General features: G+C 44.6%; 1 protein-coding gene across 1 annotated transcript in view; it reads left to right on the top strand.

The window, feature by feature from the left end:
* LOC126985613 (vesicular glutamate transporter 1-like) overlaps positions 1-22,189 on the top strand; it is a 75,762-nt gene that overhangs the window by 44,014 nt on the left and 9,559 nt on the right. The window contains exons 5-12 of the mRNA XM_050840768.1: positions 2,922-3,043; positions 6,132-6,211; positions 8,513-8,631; positions 10,727-10,841; positions 15,085-15,259; positions 16,852-16,970; positions 17,879-18,046; positions 18,979-19,222. Of these exons, the coding sequence (XP_050696725.1) occupies positions 2,922-3,043; positions 6,132-6,211; positions 8,513-8,631; positions 10,727-10,841; positions 15,085-15,259; positions 16,852-16,970; positions 17,879-18,046; positions 18,979-19,222 (1,142 nt within the window). The remainder of the gene's footprint in view (positions 1-2,921; positions 3,044-6,131; positions 6,212-8,512; positions 8,632-10,726; positions 10,842-15,084; positions 15,260-16,851; positions 16,971-17,878; positions 18,047-18,978; positions 19,223-22,189) is intronic.

The following is a 22,189-nucleotide window of genomic DNA, read 5'->3' as shown; positions in this document are numbered from 1 at the left end:
ATTATTAGATTTGGTATTATAATTTTTTCTTCTCTTCCTTCATCTTGTTCCTCTTGTTCTTGTTCTTCTTGTTCTTCTTTTCTCCTTTTTCTTCCATCTGTTTTGTACCTAACTTCTCTGCTTAATTTTTCATCACCTCCTCTTTCTCCTCCTCCTCCTCCATCAACCACTAATTAAGAGAGCAAAGTTGACATCCTCAGGTTTTTTGGAGGGAAATGAGGGAGAAAATTATGAAAACGTTGTACTATTGAGGAGGAGGAGGAGGAGGAGGATGGGGAGTCGAGGGTAGGCTGGAAGTAGAAAAGAGGGGAGGAGGGAGGCGGTACATGAGGCGGAGAGGGAAGGTGAATGGATAAGGAGGAGGAGGAGGAGGAGGAGGAGGAAAGAATAGAGGTATTGAGGGGTTTTGTAAGCCAGATGAAAGTGGATAAAAGAGAGAGAGAGAGAGAGAGAGAGAGAGAGAGAGAGAGAGAGAGAGAGAGAGAGAGAGAGAGAGAGAGAGAGAGAGAGAATTAGCCATGTCTTCAAAGAGCACGTTTACCTTTATTTCTTTCCTCCTTCCTGTCTTCTCCCCTCGTTACTGTCTTTCTCTCTCTCTCCGTTTAATGTAAGTACTATCATCCTATCATCCGAGAGAGAGAGAGAGAGAGAGAGAGAGAGAGAGAGAGAGAGAGAGAGAGAGAGAGAGAGAGAGAGAGAGAGAGAGAAGGGCTTTTAAACTTTGAGAGGGATGGAGAGCAAAGTGACCATATGAACGGGAGGGCGGTTGAGAGAGAGAGAGAGAGAGAGAGAGAGAGAGAGAGAGAGAGAGAGAGAGAGAGAGAGAGAGAGAGAGAGAGAGAGGAGGGGGAAGAGTTCGGGAGATAACAAAAGAGAGATGTGAAAGAAGAAAGGAAGAGACACAAAAAGGAAGGGAAGTTAGAAAAGGAAGGACAGTAGAAAAAAAAAGAATAGAAGAAAGAAAGTTCGATTGATAAGTGAAGAAGGGAGGAAGGGAAGGGAAGATAAGATGAGAGAGGAGGAGAAGAAAGGAGAGAGAATAAGAAAGAGGGATGAATGGAGGGAGAAAAATGTAGAGAGGAAAATAAGTGGAAGCAAAGAGGAAAAACCGGAGGAAGAATGGAGAAATGAAAACAAAGAGTGAAAGGGAGAATAAGGAAATGAGGAAGAGAGAAAGGACGAGGAAAAAAGAAAGGGAAGTAAGGAGGGAAAACAAGAGGGGAAAACAGGAAGTCGAGAGGACGGGAGGGAGGGAAACAAGAGGAGGCGAGGAGAGAATAAGAGAGAGAGAGAGAGAGAGAGAGAGAGAGAGAGAGAGAGAGAGAGAGAGAGAGAGAGAGAGAGAGAGAGAGAGAGAAGGAGGGAGGGAGAGAAGCACCTACATGGTAATCCTCAGAGGCAATCAGCTGACGGACGGCGACTCTTTGTTTGTAAATAAAACCACGTGACCAGCGGGGGGTGAGAGGGAAGAAGGGGAGGGGAGGGGAAAGGGGAGAAGAGAGGGAGGGAAAGGGAGGAAGGAAGGGAAGGAAGCAATATGGATAAGAAATTGTGTGTGTGTGTGTGTGTGTGGGTGTTCCTCTCTCTCTCTCAACCACACACACACACACACACACACACACACACACACACACACACACACACACACACACACTCACACACACGCCAAATGGAAAGAAGGGAAGGAGGAAGAGGAGGAAAAAGATAGTGGAAGAGAATGAGATAGGAAGGAAGAAGGGGAGGAGGAGATGAGGAGAGAAGTGTGAGGGGAATATAAAAGAGGGATTGAGGGGGAAAGGGGAGAGGGAGGGAGGAAGGGAGAGAAAGAGAGAGAGGGAGGGAAAAGTAGGTAAGGCGTGAGATGAGAAGATGAAGGGATTATCGAAATAAGAATCAGGTGAGAGAGAGAGAGAGAGAGAGAGAGAGAGAGAGAGAGAGAGAGAGAGAGAGAGAGAGAGAGAGAGAGAGAGAGAGAGAGAGAGAGTGAGGCTGGGAAGGAGCGAGGGACGAAAGGGAGGAGGAGGAAAAGTCATTAAGCGAGATAAGGAGAGAGAAAAGTTGATAGCGATTGAAGGGGAAAGACGAGAGAGAGAGAGAGAGAGAGAGAGAGAGAGAGAGAGAGAGAGAGAGAGAGAGAGAGAGAGAGAGAGAGAGAGAGAGAGAGAGAGAGAGAGAGAGAGAGAGAGAGAGATGGATGAAGGGAGAGAGAGAGGGAGGGAAAAAGGGAGGGAGGAAGGGAGAGAAGGAGGGAGGAGGAAAAGGGAACGGGAGGGAAGGTATTGGAAGCTTAGGAAATACACACAAAAGAGAGAGAGAGAGAGAGAGAGAGAGAGAGAGAGAGAGAGAGAGAGAGAGAGAGAGAGAGAGAGAGAGAGAGAGAGAGAGAGAAACCCTACATGTACACACACAATCACCGAATACGTACACAAACTCGAAAATCCATTAAACGTACACAAACTTATTCCACCCGAAGCCACACACACGCACACACACACACACACACCACAGAGAGAGAGAGAGAGAGAGAGAGAGAGAGAGAGAGAGAGAGAGAGAGAGAGAGAGAGAGAGAGAGAGAGAGAGAGGCCTCACCCTGTCAACGGAGGCGACGAAGTAATAATTCAACCATGGCATTACAGGTCCCTCGGGGTGCTCTCTCTCTCTCTCTCTCTCGTTTTGTCCGTAGAGTCGATTTTTTTCATTATTTTTTATTTTTATACCGAATCCCCAATTTTCTTAACCACAAATTTGCTTACCTCAACATACCTTCTCCTTTATCACCTGTTCTTAATCAACACTTCACACCTGTCCAAAATATAGAAAATAAACCCTCACTTGTCTCATCAACCTCACTTATTACCTGTTCAAATCTCAGCTGTCATATCACTCTCACTTCTCACCTGCCTCCTCGTTTCCACCTGCAGGGAAGGCGGATTCGAGGACCTGGAGAAGCCGCCGCTACGCAAGATCGATCAGTACCTGCCGCCGGACTGCCCGTGTTGCAACATGACCAAGCGCTTCACCATGGCTATCCTCGCGAGCATAGGTGAGGGGGGTGAGGGAGTAAGGGAAGGGAGAGAGGGAAGAGAGGAAAGACGAAATTATGAGCGAGCGGGATGCGAGAGAAAGGGGAGAGAAGAATGAGATAGAGAGAGGATAAAAAGGTATGAGGGAGGAAGACAAGGGGAGAGGAGAGAGAGGGATGAGTAAAAGAAGGTAGTTGGATTTGACATGGGGATAAGAGTGCGAGAAAAGGGAGGGAGTAAGGGAAGGGAGAGAGGGAAGAGAGGGAAGACGAAATAATGAGCGAACGGGATGCGAGAGAAGTGGGGGGGTAGAGGAAAAGGGGAGAGAAGAATGAGATAGAGAGGGGAGAAAGAGGTATGAGGGAGGAAGAGAAGGGGAGAGGAGGGAGAGAGGTGTGAGAGGGATGAGTAAAAGAAGGTAGTTGGATTTGACATGGGGAGAAGAGTGCGAGAAAAAGGAGGGAGAAGGAAGGGAGAAATGGATGAGAGAGAAATGAAAGAGAGAGGTAAAGAAGGGAGATGGATTTGAGTGAGGGGTGAGAGAAAGAACATAAGAACATAAGGAAATTGCAAGAGGCCGGGTGGCCTACACAGGGCAGCTCCAGATTCCCCCCCACTACTCACGATGGGTGAGGTGTAGTTACAGGGGTTACAGGTAGAGGCTTGATCCTCGTTATACCGGCGGTACTAGGCACGCATCCAGTACCCCGTCACCTTACTGCACTCACACCATACTGCCACCTGTCGTCCTCGTCCATGTAGCTATCAAGAGGGATGCTGTGGACGAGAGATGAAAGCATAAAGGTGTGTAGATAGATAGACTGATAGACAGAATAGATGAATAGATAGATAGATGTAATTGGAAGTGTTTAAAAATCAATCAATCAATGTTTCTTCAAATTTCTTTTTCTAATTTCTTCTTTTATGTATTTTCCCATGTTTGCTCTCATTTTTGTTTGTTTGTGTATCTTGTGTAACTCCATTTATTGTTATGCTTAGTTTCCTTTCAGTTTTGATGTTGTTTTCTTCCTTTCTTACGTGTTTTGATTTATTTTCAGTTTAATGGCACCTATTTTATGCTCACCTGGTCCACCTCACCTGTAATTAAGACTCAGGTATTTCGTTGATTTCTGTTCCTCATATGCTTTTTTTTTTATATGTCCAATATTTTTTTTTTTAAATTCTGCAAGTTTGGTTATACTGTATATTGCTTTTAATTTTCTTTCCACATTTTATCTTTTAGTTTTAGTACACACACACACACACACACACACACACACACACACACACACACACACACACACACACACACACACACACACACACACACACCTTCTTAACCACTCTAAAGAAGACAACAAATAAGAGAGAGAGAGAGAGAGAGAGAGAGAGAGAGAGAGAGAGAGAGAGAGAGAGAGAGAGAGAGAGAGAGAGAGAGAGAGAGAGAGAGAGAGAGTGAGGCAGCGCAGGTATTCTTCGTCCTCCTGACACACTAAGCCACACCTGAATGTGTCTATCTCTTTAAAGACCCACGTGTCACCCCCCAACCAAACCCCCTCAAGGTCACCCCCACAACCCCACACGCCCCCCCTCACCTGGCCACGCCCTCCCACTCCCCCTCACCCCCCACACCTGTTGCGTCGTGGGTGTGGCTGCGAGGGTGTGGTCGCGTGTGAGTGGTGAGAGTGGGTGTGGCTCGCCCCGCCCTTTCACCTGGTGGGCGGGAGAGAGGTGTGTCTCGCTCTCTCACTCTCTCTTTCTCGCTCTCTCACCTCCACGTGGTTTTCTCTCTCGGCCACACCCACCTTTACGCTCGCTCTCTTTCTCTCTTTCTGTCACTCCTCTCGTTCTCTCTTTCTGTCTCTTTAACACCCTCTTTCCTTCTCTCTCACACACAGGCACACTTTTTCATTCTTTGTTTTCTTTTCTTTTGTGTATAAATTCTGTTTTATAATATTCTATCTCCTTTCTTTTTCCAGTATTTTGTCTATCTTTAGAGAAAGTGCAATAACACAGTGAAAATATCCCATAATCGGTGGCGTAGTTGGAATGCTGTCCTGACTTCTACTTAGAAGGCCTGGGTTCGATCCCCGCTACTCAGTGGTGTTCATTACGGGATATTTTTACTGTGTTATTGCAGTTTCTCTAATGTATATATACACCGTATGTGCCAAAAGGGGTTGATTAAAAGCGTTTCCGACTGTCACGAGTGTGAGCGGGGTCACCTTCACTAGAAAGACGAAGAGTGCGGGGAGATCTGATAGAAGTATTCAAATGGGTCAAGGGTTACAACAAAGGCGATATAAGTAAAGTACTGAGAATTAGCCAGCAGGATAGAACTCGCAGTAATGGATTTAAATTAGAAAAGTATAGATTTAGGAGAGATATAGGCAAGCATTGGTTTAGTAATAGGGTGGTGAGTGAATGGAATAGACTCAGCAATCACATAGTTAGTGCAGGGACGATAGCTTGTTTTAAGAGTAGACTGGATAGCTACATGGACGAGGATGACAGGTGGCAGTGAGGTGTGGGTGCAGTAAGGAGACAGGGTACTGGAGCGTACGCCCGTACCGAAGGTAAACGAGGATCAAGCCTCTACCTGTAACCCCTGAAACTACACCTCACCCATCGTGAGTAGTGGTTTCTGGAGCGGCCCTATGTAGGCCACCCGGCCTCTTGCAGTTTCCCTGTGCTCTTATGTTTTTCTTATGTTCACCTTCATGTCCACAGTGCGGGGCTGGGGCGTCAGGTATGGGCCGCAGAAGTGGCCACTGGCGCGGTGATCATTTAGTGCGTAGTTGGTATTCTGGGCTCGGGCTCGATCCCCGGCACTCAGTGGTGTTCATTACGGGATTTTGTCTATCATTCTTTTGTTTTGTAATACGCTCTCTTTTTGTCTCTCTCTCACACTTATATTCTTTCCCTTCATTCTTTCTCTATCCATTCCTTTATCTACTGTTTTCTCTTTTGTTTTATAATTCGCACGCATTCTCTTTATATTAATTCTTTTGTCTATTATTTTTCTTTACAATACATTTTCCCTTCATTTTTTTCTTGTTTATTATTTCTTTTTATGATACTCTCTCACATGCTCGTCTCACCTGCCAGGTTTCCTCATCTCCTTCGGGATCCGGTGCAACATGGGCGTGGCCGTGGTAGAGATGACCGCCAACAACACCTTGACGGGGGTGAGTGTCTCCTCCTCCTCATCCTCCTCCTCCTCCTCATCATCATCTTTCTCCTATTTCCAAATCTGCTTTTCAATTTCCTCCTTAGGTAGTGAGCAGCTTCTGCGTCGCTACATGGAGGCTCTTCGAAGAGTTACGTCCAAAGGCGGGGTTCCTGTGGTGTGTGGGGTTCTGCCAAGGCGGCAGGTTGGTGCCATTTGGCTGTTCAGGGCTATTGCATTAAATTGCAGGTTGGCAGATTATTGCAAAGCCAATGGATGGACATTTGTCGACGCCTGGGACAGTTTCTTTGGCAAGAACCACCTATATCAGAAGGACGGGGTTCACCTTTCATGGGAGGGGGTACAGATCTTGTCTGATGCCCTTGAACGTGGATTGGGGGCCCTGCAGGGTTTTTTAGGGTAAATAAGAAGGGGCCTAAGATGGCAATACCAAGTGGGAGCACTAAATGTAGTAATAATAATAGCGGCTGCAGGGTAAGGCAAGGGGTAGGTCTAAATGTGTACTATACAAACAGTAGAAGTATTAGGAATAAGATAGATTTATTGAGGGGAAAGGCGTGCGTAGAGAAATTTGATATGATAGCGATCACAGAGTCATGGATAAACACTGCAGACAGACACTTTATCCCAGAATTAGAGATTGAAGGGTATAAGTTATTCCACCAAGATCGAATAGGCAGGAAGGGGGGTGGGGTCGCACTCTTCGTCAAGGACAATCTTAAGTGTGTCATTAACAACTCAATCAAGGAAGATAGCAATACAGAATCCCTCTGGGTAGAAACAATAGGTAGGAAGGAGAAGCTTGTCATAGGAGTACATTACAGACCGCCCAACCTTACCAGGGACAGTAGCGAACCCCTTTTACAAGAAATTAGTAGGGCGTCAAGATATAGAGATGTGTGTGTAATTGGGGATTTCAATTATAGGAACATAGAGCGGGATACTTTATCCGGAGACCAAGAGACACAGGATTTGTTAGATGTGATACAGGATAGATGAATTTTAACATCACCAAGTGTAGCGTACTTAGTGTAGGAACACGCAACCCATTACACGGGTATAGTTTAGACTCCACAGCGATAGGCAGGTCTGTGTGTGAAAGGGATTTGGGGGTGTTAGTGAACTCTTACCTAAAACTAAAGAAGCAATGCATTAGTGCAAGGAATAGGGCTGACAGGGTATTAGGCTTTATTAACAGGACGGTAACCAACAGGAGTGTAGAGGTCATCCTCAGACTCTACCTAGCGTTAGTTAGGCCACACTTAGATTATGCTGTCCAGTTTTGGTGCCCACACTACAGAATGGACATCAACTTGCTAGAATCAATTCAGAGGAGGATGACCAAAATGATTCAGGGGCTGAGGAACCTCCCATATCAAAATAGGCTGAAACATCTAAACTTACATTCACTAGAAAGACGAAGAGTGCGGGGAGATCTGATAGAAGTATTCAAATGGGTCAAGGGTTACAACAAAGGCGTTATAAGTAAAGTACTGAGAATTAGCCAGCAGGATAGAACTCGCAGTAATGGATTTAAATTAGAAAAGTATAGATTTAGGAGAGATATAGGCAAGCATTGGTTTAGTAATAGGGTGGTGGGGGAATGGAATAGACTCAGCAATCACATAGTTAGTGCAGGGACGATAGCTTGTTTTATGAGTAGATTGGATAGCTACATGGACGAGGACGACTGGTGGCAGTGAGGTGTAGGTGCAGTAAGGAGACAGGGTACTGGAGCGTACGCCCGTACCAAAGGTAAATGAGGATCAAGCCTCTACCTGTAACCCCTGAAACTACACCGCACCCATCGTGAGTAGTGGGGGGGATTCTGGAGCTGCCCTGTGTAGGCCACCCGGCCTCTTACAGTTTCCCTATGTTCTTGTGTTCTTGTGTACATCCTCCATCTCAATCTTCTTCACCTCCTTCACCTCCTCCAAATCCTGCTACTGCTGCGCCTCTCCCTTCTCCTCCGACTCATCCTCCTCTTCATCAGTCTCTTCCTTTTTCACCTCTCATTCTCCTCCTGTTTCTTCTTCTCCTCTCCCTGCTTCTCCACCGCGTTCTCCTCCTTCTCCTCCTCCTCTCATTTTCCACATGTCCTACCTTACTTATCTACCTATGCAACACCTTCACACGCATATCCTCCCACATTTACTTGTATATCAAGTCGTTAGACACATTTATTACCTGTCCCATCTCCACCTCTTCTCTACACACCTTTCCAGTTCATACCTGTCTAACCTCAAGCCTCTGCACACCTTCCTTACCTTTCTCACCTGCCCTTCACACACCTTTACAGAAGAGGGAGATCGACTGGAGTGACGATATCGTGGGGGTTGTGGATTCCTCCTTCTTCTGGGGCTACTTGGTGACGCAGGTGCCCGGCGGACTGATTGCCTCACGCTTCCCCGCGCACAGGTGAGAAAAAGAAGCAGGTGAAGGTTTGAGAGGGAGGGGAAGGAATTGGTGGAGATATAGAACTCTTAACCTCGAGAAAGTGAGAGAAGGTGAGCAAGAGAAGAGACGGCAAGATGAGATAAGAAGTTTCCATGAGATAAAGATGAGATGAGATAAGAGAGCAGCTTTTGAAATGTCAAAGGCAACAGCTTAAGTTTCACCAAAAGAAGGAAAGAAGATGGGAAGGGAAGGGGAAATTATAGGGAGGAATAAAAAGGGTAAGGTGAAAAGGGGAAGGACTTAAGTCATGCGTGGTTCCCTCTAATCTGGTGTAAAAAAAAAGATAAAAAAGAGAGGAGAGGGGAATGGAATAGAGGTGAAAGAAAAGGAGAATAAAGAAGGGAGACTAAAGACGTAGGAGGGAAAGGGAAAAGACGGTGTGAAAAGAAACAAAAAAATAAGGAAAAAGAAAAGGAGGAATGAGAGGGAAAAAGGAAGTACTATGAAGAAGGGAATAACGTGAGAAGGAAGAAGGGTGAAGAGAAAGAAATGAGAGGAAAGAAAGGGAGGAGAAAAAGAAAAGGGGATGAAAAAGGGAGGGGAGAAGAGAGAGGGGTGAAAAAAATAGAAGTGAAGAAAGGAGAAAAAAAATCAGGGAGGAAGAAAGGAAGAAGGGAGGAAGGAAGAAAGGGAAGAGAGAGGGAGGAAGGAAGGGAGGAGGGAGGAAAGAGTTTTATTGCTGTGATTTGACGTTGTTTATGTCCTTGTTTTTTCCCCATCTCTCCCTTCCTCCTTCTCCTCCTCCTCCTCCTCTTCCTCCTCCTCCTTAAAGCGTCTTACATCAATGCAAACTTCAGATTACCTCCCTCTCCTCCTCCTTCCTTCTTCCCTCCCTTCTCTCCCTCCCTCCCTCCCTCCCTCCATCACCGTCTACACAGCACCGAAAACTTAATTTAGCAAATGGACTGGCAGTGACTGGTAAAGGGGGGGGAGGGAGGGAGAGAGAGAGGGAAGGAGGGAAAGAGGAAAGGAGGGTTAGAGGTAACATTGCCCTCCCTCCCTCCCTTGCTCCCTCCCTCTGTTCCTCCCTCCTTCTCTTCCTCCTCCCTCCCTTTGTGTCTTTTGAACAATAACTTGGAGGAGAATTCAACTGGTGGGAGAAGAAAAGGAGGAAGAAGAACAAGAACAAGAACAAGGAGAACAAGAACAAAAGCAAGAAGAACAAGAACGAGAAGAAAAGCACATAAAAAAGAGGAGGAAAAGGAGAAAGAAAAAAGAAAAAGAAAGATATTGATGATGGGGGAACCACAAGTAAAAAAAAAAAAAAAAAAAAGAACGGCAGGAGGAGGAGGAGGAGGAGGGGGAGGAGAAGGAGGAGGAGGAAATGACGTGACCTTTAATTTAGCTCAGTCTTGTTACCTATTCCCTCTGCTCACCTTTACCTTGCCTTACCTGTAATTTGCCTTAATCTTGTTAGCTGTTACCTCTGTTATCATCACCTTACCTTACCTGTCCTGCTGTTTCGTGTAAATCTATCCATGTTTTCTATACCTGTTAGCTCTTGCCTTTTAATTACCTCATTCTTCTTACCTCTGCTTACCTTTGTTTACCTATATTTTACATGTTACCTGAGCTTACCTCCATCTTACCTTACCTTTAATTTAACTCATCATTCTAATTTGTTACCTTTGCTCACCTTTCTCCATTGTTATCTGTTTTTACCTTAACTTTACCTCTCGTTGCCTTTAATTGAGCACTACTTACCTTCACCTGTTACCTGTGCTGACCTTAACCTTACATTACCTTACCTTACCTGTGTTTTAATCTTTCCTTGTTAAATGTTCTTACCTTTCCTCTACCTCACGCTACCTTGAGCTCATTTTACTTACCTATACCTTCACCTATGCTTGCCTTGACCTTAACTCACCTCACCTGTTTCTCCCCCAGGGTGCTGACCTTAATCTTACATTGCCTTACCTTACCTGTGTTTTAATCTTTCCTTGTTAAATGTTCTTACCCTTCCTCTACCTCACGCTACCTTGAGCACATTTTACTTACCTATACCTTCACCTATGCTTACCTTGACCTTACCTCACCTCACCTGTCTCTCCCCCAGGGTGTTCGGGACGGCCATCACCACCTCGTCGCTCCTCAACATGCTCTTCCCCGGGGCCTCGCGTCTTCACCCTGCGGCTGCCATGGCTGTCAGGATACTGCAGGGCCTGGTGGAGGTAAGGGAAGAAAGGGCAGTGGGAGGGGAAGGGGGTGAGACGAGGGAGGAGGGGTACAGAGGGAATGTAGGAGGTAGGGTTAGGAAAGGGAAGGGGCATGTGAGGATGGGACAGGAAGAGAGGAGAGAGGGATAGGAATAGGAGATCGAAGGGGCGTGAGGGAAAGGAAGGGGTGAAGTAGATAGCGTTTGGATAAGGAGGCGTGAGAGGAAGGGAGAGGCAGAGTGAGTGAAAGGGATAGGAATGGGAGGACGTTAGCGACTTATGTGAGAGGAGCAGATGGAAAAGAAAAGGAAAGGAGAGGAAGGAGAGGCAGTAGAGATGGAAGAGAGGGAGGACTTGAAAATGGGAGAGGAAGAGGGGAGTAAGAGAAAAAGTGAAGAAGAGGGAAAGAGGGAAGGAAAGTGGAGAGGAGGGGAAAGGTGGAGTAGAAATTATAGGAAAGGAGGAGGGATAGAGAAGGTTGGGGATAAGGAAGGAGAAAGAAGGAAAGGAGGAAAGGTAGAAAACAAAAAAAATAAATATGAAAAATGAGAAGAAATGATTTGAGAGAGAGAGAGAGAGAGAGAGAGAGAGAGAGAGAGAGAGAGAGAGAGAGAGAGAGAGAGAGAGAGAGAGAGAGAGAGAGAGAGAGAGAGAAGACTTGAGTGTGTGTCATCATTAATTTTCAGTCTTTGGAGGTAAAGAGAGGAGGAGGAGGAGGAGGAGGAGGAGGAGGAGGAGGAGGAGGAGGAGGAGGAGGAGGAGGAGGAAAAGCTATTGTGGAGGTAACTGAAGGAGAAAGTTAGTGGAGGGCATTCAGCTCCCTCTCCTCCTTCCTTCCTTCCTTCCTTCCCTTCCTTCGCTCCCTCCCTTCCTTCTTCCTTTCCCTCCTTCACCGCCCCCTTCCCTCCTTCCATCCCTCCCTCCCTCCTTTCATGATGTGACCTTTTTCTTTTATTTACTTATTTGCTCTGCTTCCTCCTCCTTCTCCTCCTAATGCTCCTCCTCCTCGTCCAAAAAGGCCATAAAACATATAACAAAAAAGCGGAAAAGGGGTTCTTAGAAGAGGAGGAGGAGGAGGAGGAGGAGGAGCCGCCATCTTGGTTCTCTGGCGTCAACATGAATCATAAGTGAATTTCCGGTTTTGTCTACGTGTGTGTGTGTGTGTGTGTGTGTGTGTGTGTGTGTGTGTGTGTGTGTGTGTGTGTGTGTTCGAATCCGCGTAAGACATTCACAGTTTTGAGTCGATAATTGAGAGAGAGAGAGAGAGAGAGAGATAAGACGATTTAAACCTTCTCAAGAATAGAAACTAGACAAGTCATTTCCTGTTCATTTAGATTTTAGAAGAAGAGGAAGAGGAGGAGGAGGAAGAGGAGGAGGAAAAGGAAGAGGAAGAAGAAGAGGAGGAGGAGGAGGAGGGGGAGGAGGTGGAGATGTAGAGGAATTTCAAAGAGGATTGGATCGTATCAGTGACATGTGTGTGTGTGTGTGTGTGTGTGTGTGTGTGTGTGTGTGTGTGTGTGTGTGTGTTTAAACTCTCCCCCAAATGATTATTTCTAAGTACATAAAACATTCTCTGATTCTATACTAGCTGTTGTTTTTATTATTATTATTATTATTATTATTATTATTATTATTATTATTATTATTATTATTATTATTATTATTATTATTTCATCTTCCTGTTATCTTTTCTTCTTAAGCTTCTCTATGAATTTTGAGCGTCTTCTTTTTCTTTTCTTCTTCTTCTTCTTTTTCTTCTTCTTCTTCTTCTTTTTCTTCTGAATTCTTAAACTTTTTTCTCTCATGTACATTTTATTTCTTTAGTATTTTTTTTTATGAGAGAGAGAGAGAGAGTTAATTGCTCTCTCTAATTCACTCTCGCTTGGTCACTGATTCTCATTTATTCAAGATTATCAGATGAGAGAGAGAGAGAGAGAGAGAGAGAGAGAGAGAGAGAGAGAGAGAGAGAGAGAGAGAGAGAGAGAGAGAGAGAGAGAGAGAGAGAGAGAGAGATAAGCAGCTTTCCCCAATAACATCACTCACTGCGTACACACAAGCCGTTTTGCACACACACACACACACACACACACACACACACACACACACACACACACACACACACACACACACACACACGTACATGGATTTCTCGTGCACAAGAAAGTAGTGACGTACATGAAGATTTCTCAAAGGTCTTTTCATTCTTCTTTTCCCTTCTTTCCTCTTTCCTTTTCTCCCCTCTCCTTCTCTTCCCCTTTTTCCCTCCCTCCCTTCGTCCCTTTGTTTCCCTTCTTTTTCTTTCCTTCTCCCTATTTTCTCTTTTTCTCTTCCTTCTATTTTTTCCTTCGTGTTTCTCCTTTCTAATTTCCCTTTCCCTTCATCTCCTTTTCCATTCCTTACCCTGTTTTCCCTTCCAATCCTTATATTTTTTATCTTTCTCTCCTTTCTTCATTTTCCTTTCATCCTCCCTTTCCTCTTTCCCCTCATTCCTCTTGTCTCTTCTCCTTCCCTCCTTTTCCTTTCTTATTTTTTTCTTATTTTCGTCTTTCTTTCGTATCTCTGAATGTCTACTTTCTTTTCCTTCCTCCTTCTCCTTCTCCTTCCTTACTTTTCTTTATTTTATTTTATTCCTCCCCCTTTTCTTCTCCCTTTCTTTTTTCACTCCCCCCTTTTCCTTCGTTCTGACCTTTCTTTCTTTCCCTTTCCTCTTTCTCCCTCCCTTCTCTACCTTTCCATTCTCCATCTCCCCTCCCTTCCCTCTCCTCCCCTCTCTCCCTCCCTCCCCTCTTTCCTTCCATCATCCTTTCTCTCCTTCTTTTGTTTACCTCCGTTCCATTTGTCGCCTGTCCCCTCTTCTCTCATCTCCCCCCTTCTCTCCCTTCTTTCCTCCCCCTCCCTCCATTCTCTCCTCCCTTTTCGTCCCCCTTCCCTCCCTTCCTCCTTTCCTCCTCTCATTTCCTCTTGTTTTGTCGTTCTCCTGTTACCTGTTGGGGGAGGAGGAGGAGGAGGAGGAGGAGGAGAAGGAGAAGGAGGAGGAGGAGGAGGAGAAGGAGGAGGAGGAGAAGAAAAGGAATGAGTCGTTTTTTTCATGTTTTTTGATATTATTATTATTATTATTATTATTATTATTATTATTATTATTATTATTTGCGCTTTCGTTGAGGTCAATTTCCATCGTTTTCTCTTTTCTTTCTCTTTATTATCTTTATTATTTCTTGCCTTTTTTCTTCCTTTAGTTTAGGAGGAGGAAGGGAAAGGAATGAATGAAAGAAAGAAAAGAACAATGCAAGAATGAGTTATTAATGGAATGAATGAATGAATGAAGGAAGGAAGGAAACAAAAACAAGCAATGACTGAAGGAAACGAAAAGAAGGAAGGAAAGTCAAAATAAATGAATGAAGAAAGGAAGGAAAGAAGAAAGAAGAGGGCAATATATGAAGGAAGAACGAAAGCAATGAAGGAAGGAAGAAAAAGATTGAAACAGAAAGAAAAGAAAAATTAAAGGAAAGCTAATTAAAAGTACCTGAGATTAACCAACCTGAGAGAGAGAGAGAGAGAGAGAGAGAGAGAGAGAAACATCAATATTTCATTGTTGAGGTGGGCTGTGAGGGGGACAAAGACCGCCTCATTTCTTCCCAAAGGGCCGTTTTTCTCCTCTCTCTCTCTCTCTCGTACCTGTCCGTGTCTTCCCTTACCTTTTTCGTATTTTATATTTTACTTTTATTTTCTTTCGTAATTATCTTTTTTCCTTCTTTTTTTCAATCTTTTACTTTTTAGTTCTTTACTTTTTTACTTTTTCATCTTGTTATCTGTCTTTCTTCTTCCCTCTTCCTTACTTTTATCTTTTTCTTCATATATGTTTTTCACCATTTTTAATTTTTTTCCTTCCCTCCCTGCCTGACACACACACACACACACACACACACACACACACACACACACACACACACACACACACACACACACATCGGCACCTACTCCCTCCACACCATATGAAAAAAAAAATAGGGAAAGAGGAACTTAGAAATGAAGAGAAAGAGGAAGAAGAAGAAGAAAAAGAAGAAGATGAAGAAAAAGAAGAAGAAGAAGAAAAAGAAGAGCAAGAAAAGTATAAGGAGTAAGAATGATAAAAAAAAGAAAAAAAAGAACCCACGCACATACTTCTTACCTCCTTTCCCTGCACACACCTACCTCTCCCACCCTTTCCCTTCCGCCCTTCCCTCTCCATCACCGGCTAACCCTCTCTCTCTCTCCTTAGGGCGTCACGTACCCAGCCTGTCACGGGATCTGGCGCAACTGGGCCCCGCCGCTCGAGCGCTCCCGCCTCGCCACCATGGCCTTCTGCGGGTCCTACGCGGGCGCCGTGCTGGGTATGCCCCTCTCCGCCTGGCTCACGGAGGGTATCGGCTGGCCTGCCCCCTTCTACTTCTACGGTACGCCCGGGATAAGGGGAGGATTTATTTAGGGAGGTGTTTAGGGAAGAAAGGAAATGCATATATAGTATAGAAGAAAAGGAAATAAGGGAAAAATAAGGGAGTAAGGATGCAGTATAAGGAAGAAGGGAAATGCAAGCTAGGTGAAAAGGAAGAGACGGGAGGAAGCGAAAAAAGGAAAAGATTCGTGGTGGGAGGAAAGAGGGAAAAGCAGGCTTAGAGAAGAAAATATAGGAAAAGGGAGGAAAAGAAAAGAGGGAAGATCGAGGATGGAGAGAAGAAAAGAGAAGTATATTAAGAGAGAAGGAAAAGAAAGAATGACTGCAGGTGGAGGAAAGGAAATAAGAAATGTTAGGAAAGAAGGAAGGAATGAAGGATGGAAGGAAGAAGGGAAATTAAATGTACGAGAGAAGAAAAATACTGAAGGAAAGGAAAAGAAGAAATGATAAACGAGAATGAGGGAGGAGCAGGAAAAGGGAAGAATGAAAAAGAGGAGAGATTACAGGAGAAGGGAAAAAACAAGATTGTGAGTGGAATGAGGAAAGGGAATATATGATTGGAGATAAAATAAATAATTGGAAAGGGAAGAAAAAAAGGGAAGAAAGATAAATAGGGTGGAGAGAAACAAAGACTAATAAATGTGCGGAGGAAAGAATATGGGAGATGGGGGAAGGTAAGGAGAGGAGAGAAAAAATTAGACGTGGAGAGAAAAATGAAGGGGGGGAAGGGAGGGAGGGAGGGAGAGAAAGTTAATCGTAGGTACGGAGGGAAAAAAAATTAGGGAGGGAAGGAAGAACGAAAAAAGGAGTGGTAATTTGAAGGAAGGGAAGGTAGGAAGGAAGGAGGAAGAAGAGGAATGAATGAAGGAGAGGAAGATAAGGATGAAAAAGAGAAAGACAAAGGAGTTTAATAAGCTAATCTCTTTCTCTCTCTCTCTCTCTCCTGAGCTTTTTAGGTATTTTTCGCTTAAAGGACATATGCTGAGTATATTCTCTCTCTCTCTCTCTCTCTCTCTCACCTGGTCTAATTACACTTTTAGACAGGTAATTAAAAAACTTAAATCACCGATACCGCCCACTGGGACTCAAATTATTGGTGATCATTTGATGCCGTTCCCCTTTCTCCCCTCTCTCCCCTCTTTCCCTCCCTCTTGTCCCTTTCTCTCCCTCTTTCTCCCTTTCTCTCCCTTTATCCGGTCTTTACCTCTTTTCTTCTCTCTGTCCCCTCTCTCTCCGTTCTCTTTCCTTTTCTCCTCTTGCTCTCCCTTCACTGTCTCCCATCTTCCCCTCTCTCTCTCTCTCCCCTCTTTACTATTTTCCTTCACTCATATTTCCTTTCACTCCTCATTGCCTATTTCTCCTTTCTCTCCCTAACTCTCTCCTTTCTCCTTATTTTCCCCTCTGTTTCCTCTCGGTCTACTCTTTCTCTCCCTTTTCTCTTCCCCCCTCTTTCTCAACTTTCCCCCCCGCCCTCTCTCTTGGTCTCCTCCATCCCAATTTTCTTTCCCTCCCTCATACTCTTGTTCTCTCCCCAACCTTCCCTCCCACCCCTTACCCCCTTCTCACCTGTCTCTCTCTCTCTCTCTCCCACAGGTGTTGCCGGAGTTGTCTGGGGCCTCTTCTGGTATTGGCTCGCCTTCGAAAAACCCTCTAAGCATCCAACCATCACGGGAAGGGAGAGAGTCTATATCGAGGACAGTTTGGGGAAGATGGTGAGTGTGGGAGAGAGGGAGAGTAAGTGAGGGGAGGGGGAGAAAAGGTGGGGGAGGAGGGAAAGGGTTGGAGGAATGAGGTTTTTGTGGAGAGAGAAAAGAGAGGGAGGAGGAACGAGTTGGACTGGGAAGAGGAAGTGAGGGGGGGAAGAAAAGGTGGGGGAGGAAGGAAAGGGTTGGAGGGATGATATAAGGTTTTGTGGAGGGAGAAAAGAGGAAGAGGAGGAAGGAGTTGGACTGGGAAGGTAAGTTGTCTGTGTGTGTGAGAGAGAGAGAGAGAGAGAGAGAGAGAGAGAGTAGGAGGGAAAGGGTTGGAGGAATGAGGTTTTTGTGAAGGGAGAAAAGAGAGGGAGAAGGAACGAGTTGGATTGGGAAGGTAAGGTGTGTGTGTGTGTGTGTGTGTGTGTGTGTGTTCATTATGTTCATCCAGCAAACACATTTTCATCACATATTTCCCTTTAACTCCATTTCTTGCCCTCTTTCATTCCCTTTCTTCTTTCACTCCCTTTCTTTCCCTCTCTTCTATTCTTTCCCTCCCCTTCATTTTCTTCACTCCCATACCTCCCTCCCCTTTTCCCTTCCACACTTCTTTCGCTTCTTTTCTTTCTCTCCCTTTCTTTACCTCCCCTTCTTTTCTTTACTTTCCCTCCCTTTCTTTCCCTCCCATTTCTCTCTCCTCTTTCCCTTATTTTCTTTTCTAATTCTTGCTTCTTTCCCTTCCTTTTTTTCCTTTTATTTCTTCTCTTCCTTTCTTCATCCTCTCTCGTCTTTCCTACCCTTCTCTCTACCCTTCCCCTTTCCTCACTCCCTCCCCCACCCACTAACCTAACCTCACCCCCACACACTCACTCACCCATACCCATCTGCACCCCCCACACTCACTCATCGTCACCCATCTTCACCCACAGCCTATCCACCAGCCTACCTTCGCCAACACTCCCTGGCGGGCGTTTGCTACATCCATGCCTGTCTGGGCCATCATCGTTGCCAATGTAGCCCGTTCCTGGACCTTCTACCTGCTTATAATATCGCAGCCCACCTACTTCAAAGAGGTCTTCCACTACCGCGTCGCTGAGGTGAGAAGAGGAGGAGGAGGAGGGGGAGGAGTGGTAGTTGTAGTTGTAGTGGATGTTTCGGTGATGGTTCTGGCAGTGTGGTTAGTTGTGGTAGCAGAATTTACTCTTGTCGGGAAAGAAGAAAGGAGAGGAACAAAGGGAAAGGGGAGAGAGGAAAGGAAAGGAAAAGGGGAGAGGATGAGGGGGGGAAAAAAGGGAGGTGATGGGAGAAATGTGACGAGGATGAGTAGAAAAAAGGAAGGGAAAAAAGAGAGAGGAAGGAAATAGGTAAAGAAAACGAAGTGTTAGTCGTAGTGGTAGTGGTTGTAGTGGTGATGGAGGAGAAAAAGGGAATGAGATAATTTTTTTTGTCCTATTATTGTTGGTGTTTGTTTGCTTTCTAAATGTTAATTAGTTGCCATTTTTTTCTTTTCCTTATTTCTTTTTTTCCCTCATTCCTTCACTATATCCTTCCTTTCTTTCTTCGTTCTTTCCTTATATCCACAAATCATTCCCTTCAACCTTCCCTTCCTCACTCCTTTCGCTTCTTTCTCTCCCTTTCTTTATCTCCCACTTTTCTTCACCATCCCTCTCTTTCTTTCCCTCCCATTTCTCTCTCCTCTTTCCCGTATTTTCTTTTCTAATTCTTGCTTCCTTCCCTTCCTTTTTTCCTTTTATTTCTTCTCTTCCTTTCCTCATCCTCTCTCCTCTTTCCTTCTTTCCCTTCCCTTCTTTCCTCCTTCCTTCCTCCTCCCCATACACTCCCTCTACGCGTTACTTTCTTCCTTTTTCCATCTTACCATCTATTTTATTCTTCCACCCTTCCTTTTCATCTTACTATCTCTCCTTCCATCCTTTAATATTTCAACTCTTCCGTTCTTCCTTCCTTCCTCCTCCCCATACTCTCTTCCTTTATTTTTCCACCTTACAATCTCTCCATCCTCTCCACACAGGGCGGCACCATCTCAGCTCTCCCTCACCTGGTCATGACGATTGTGGTACCTTTTGGGGGCCAGTTGGCGGACTACTTGAGGAGGAACAAGATTCTTTCCACCACCAACGTCAGGAAGATCTTCAACTGCGGTGGCTTCGGTCTGGAGGCGCTGTTCCTGCTGGTGGTCGCCTTCACGAGGAACACGACCATAGCCATCAGTTCCCTTACCCTGGCTGTAGGCTTCTCCGGGTTTGCTATATCAGGTAAGGAAAGGAATAGTGAGGTAAAGTTGGGATAGGTTAGGGCTGCTTTTGGGTTAGGTATAAGGTTGGGTTGGGTTAGAACACGACCATAGCGATCACGGTCCTTACTCTGGCTGTTGGCTTCTCCGGGTTTGCTATATCAGTTAAGGAAGATGAAGGTGAGGTGAAGTGGGGTGAGGTTAGTTGAGGGAGGTGAGGTGAGGTTAGGTTTGGTTAGGTGAGGTTTTAGGGTAGGTATGTTAATTGAGGTTAGTTAGTTAGTTGAGGTTAGTTAGGTGAGGTTAGTTAGTTAGGTTAGTTGAGGTTTAGGTTAGTTAGGTTAGTTGAGGGAGGTGAGGTTAGGTTAGGTTAGGTTAGGTTAGGTTAGGTTATATATTGCTCTCTTTTGATTTGGGTTAATTTGGGTTAATTTGTTTTAGGTAGGTTTAAGTTAGTTATTTACATATTGATAAATAGATACCCAGATATAGATAAATAGATTGATAAATAGATAGAAACATAGATAGTATTGAAGACTTTAAGTGGCTGATATCTCTCTCTCTCTCTCTCTCTCTCTCTCTCTCTTATGACTTTCTTTTTCATTCTCAATCCTTAATTTCATAATTCTTTGAAGTTAAAATGGAGAGAGAGAGAGAGAGAGAGAGAGAGAGAGAGAGAGAGAGAGAGAGAGAGAGAGAGAGAGAGAGAGAGAGAGAGAGTCAGCGAAAAGCGAGATGAGGAACGTGACTTGTGGAGGGAGAGAAAACAAATGGAGCAAGAGAGACGAAAAAGACGAGGAGGAGGAGGAGGAGGAGGAGGAGGAGGAGGGAGAAGGAGGAGGAAGGAGAAGGAGGAGGAAGGAGAAGGAGAAGAAGGAGGAGAAGAAAGAGAAGGAGGAGAAGAGAGAGAGAGAGAGAGAGAGAGAGAGGAAATGGAATCCTTGGGTTCGAACGTCAAGAGAATATATATATATATATATATATATATATATATATATATATATATATATATATATATATAGAGAGAGAGAGAGAGAGAGAGAGAGAGAGAGAGAGAGAGAGAGAGAGAGAGAGAGAGAGAGAGAGAGACTTGATTGCCCAACTTCTCTATCGCCTCCAACTTTACAGAAAACGATATTGAGGCTTCGAAGAAAACGGATTTTTAATACGAGAAAGAAAATGGAGAAGGAGAATGGTTGTATGGGGTAACCTAAAGAGTAAAGTTTTTTATATTAGTTTCCTTTAATTATTGCACAGGGAGACCTTTTCTTATATATTATTTTCGAATGACCCAGTTTATGTCTGTCTGTCTTAATCCAGATATATTGCCAACTAGTTACGTGTTACATGAACGTTCTGTTTGCGTTGGCTACTTTAATGCATTGTTTTATTTGTCAGTAACCTTTCCTGGATATTCAGAACACACAAACCCTATGGTCCACGTTAGGTCGTTTCGCCTATATTAAAGTGAAATTATATTAAATAAAATGCCACCAATCGCTTTATTGGATATTAAGTTTTAAGTGTCGGTCGAGCTTGTTTTTAAATGAGTCAATCGTGTTGCACTGGACCACTGAAGAGAGAGAGAGAGAGAGAGAGAGAGAGAGAGAGAGAGAGAGAGAGAGAGAGGCATGAAATCTATTTGATGAAATCTTTTACCAAGTTTGTGAGAATCTCTTGGGATCGCTGCTCCTCCTCCTCCTCCTCCTCTTTTTTCTCCATCCCCTCCTCCTTTTCTCCCTTTTCTTATTTCTTTTTTTCTTTCTTGTTCCATTTGTCAACTTAATCTTTAATTTTCTTTTTCGTCATTCTCTCTCTCTCTCTCTCTCTCTCTCTCTCTCTCTCTCTCTCTCTCTCTCACATAGATGCACACCTATACTTTTAAAGAGAGGGGGAGAGGGAGGGAGAAAGGGAGAAGGGGGAAGAGGTGAGGGGAATAAGGGAGAGCAGGGAGAGGAGGAGGAGGGGGAAAAGAGAGAAGAAGGAAGAGGAAGAGGAGGTGAAGGGAGAAACAGGCAATAAATTTAACCAAGACTGAGTTTAAGGGAGAGAAAGGGAGAGGAGAGGGAGAAGGGAGGGGAAAAAGGGAGGGTGGGGTGCTATTCCCAAAGGTGTAGAGACAATCTTGGTAATGTACACGAGCTATTATTGGTGGGGGGAGGGGGGAGGGGGGAAGGGGAAGGAGGAAGGGAAGGGAAAGGAAGGGAGGGATTTCATCTTCAATATCCAAGACTTACCTTTCCCTCTTCTCTTTTTTTTTTTCGCTTTTCTTCCTTTCGTTATTCTTCTATCATTCGTTTTTCCCGTTTTTCATTTTCCTTCTTTTACTTCTACGTCTCCTTTTCCTATATATTCTTTCCCTCTATATTCGTCCGTTTTTTTTCCCTTTCCCTTTCCTTCTATTCCATTCCTTCCTCTCTTCCTCCATATCCCTATCCCCTTACTTTCCCTTTTCACTATCCCTTCTCATTTGCCTACCTCACATTCCCTTTTCCCTTTCCGCTTTTCCTTCTAACCTTCCCTTCTTATCCTTAAATTCCCTTCTTACCTCTCCTTCTTACCTATTCTTCTCTTTACTCCTTTCTCTTTACATCTTATTTTTCCCCTCCATGACATTTCTTTCACACTTTCCCTTTCCATTTTCCTTTCTCACCTTCCCTTCTCACCTACCTTTCTAATCTTCCTCCTTCACCTTCCTTTTTCATCTTCCCTTTTCACCTCCCTTCACCTATCCTCCGTACCCACCTTTTCTACCTTCCCCCTTTCCTTTCTCACCTCCAATCACCTGCTCCCTCAACCTTCACACCTGTCCTCACCTCCCGTTTCTATCTTCCTTTCTTACTCTCCCCTCTTCTCTCCTCCCTTAACCTGCCCCCTTTCAACCTTCATAATGTCTTACCTGTCCTTCCTATCTTTTTTTTTACTTTCCCCCTTCTCACCTTGCCGTAGCTGCTATCCCACAATCGTTACACCTCCCCTAACCTGTGCC

Source organism: Eriocheir sinensis, chromosome 60 (assembly GCF_024679095.1).
Source record: "Eriocheir sinensis breed Jianghai 21 chromosome 60, ASM2467909v1, whole genome shotgun sequence".
NCBI lineage: Eukaryota > Metazoa > Arthropoda > Malacostraca > Decapoda > Varunidae > Eriocheir > Eriocheir sinensis.
Note: the sequence above shows the minus strand (reverse complement) of the source record. Positions and strands in the feature narration are given on the sequence as shown.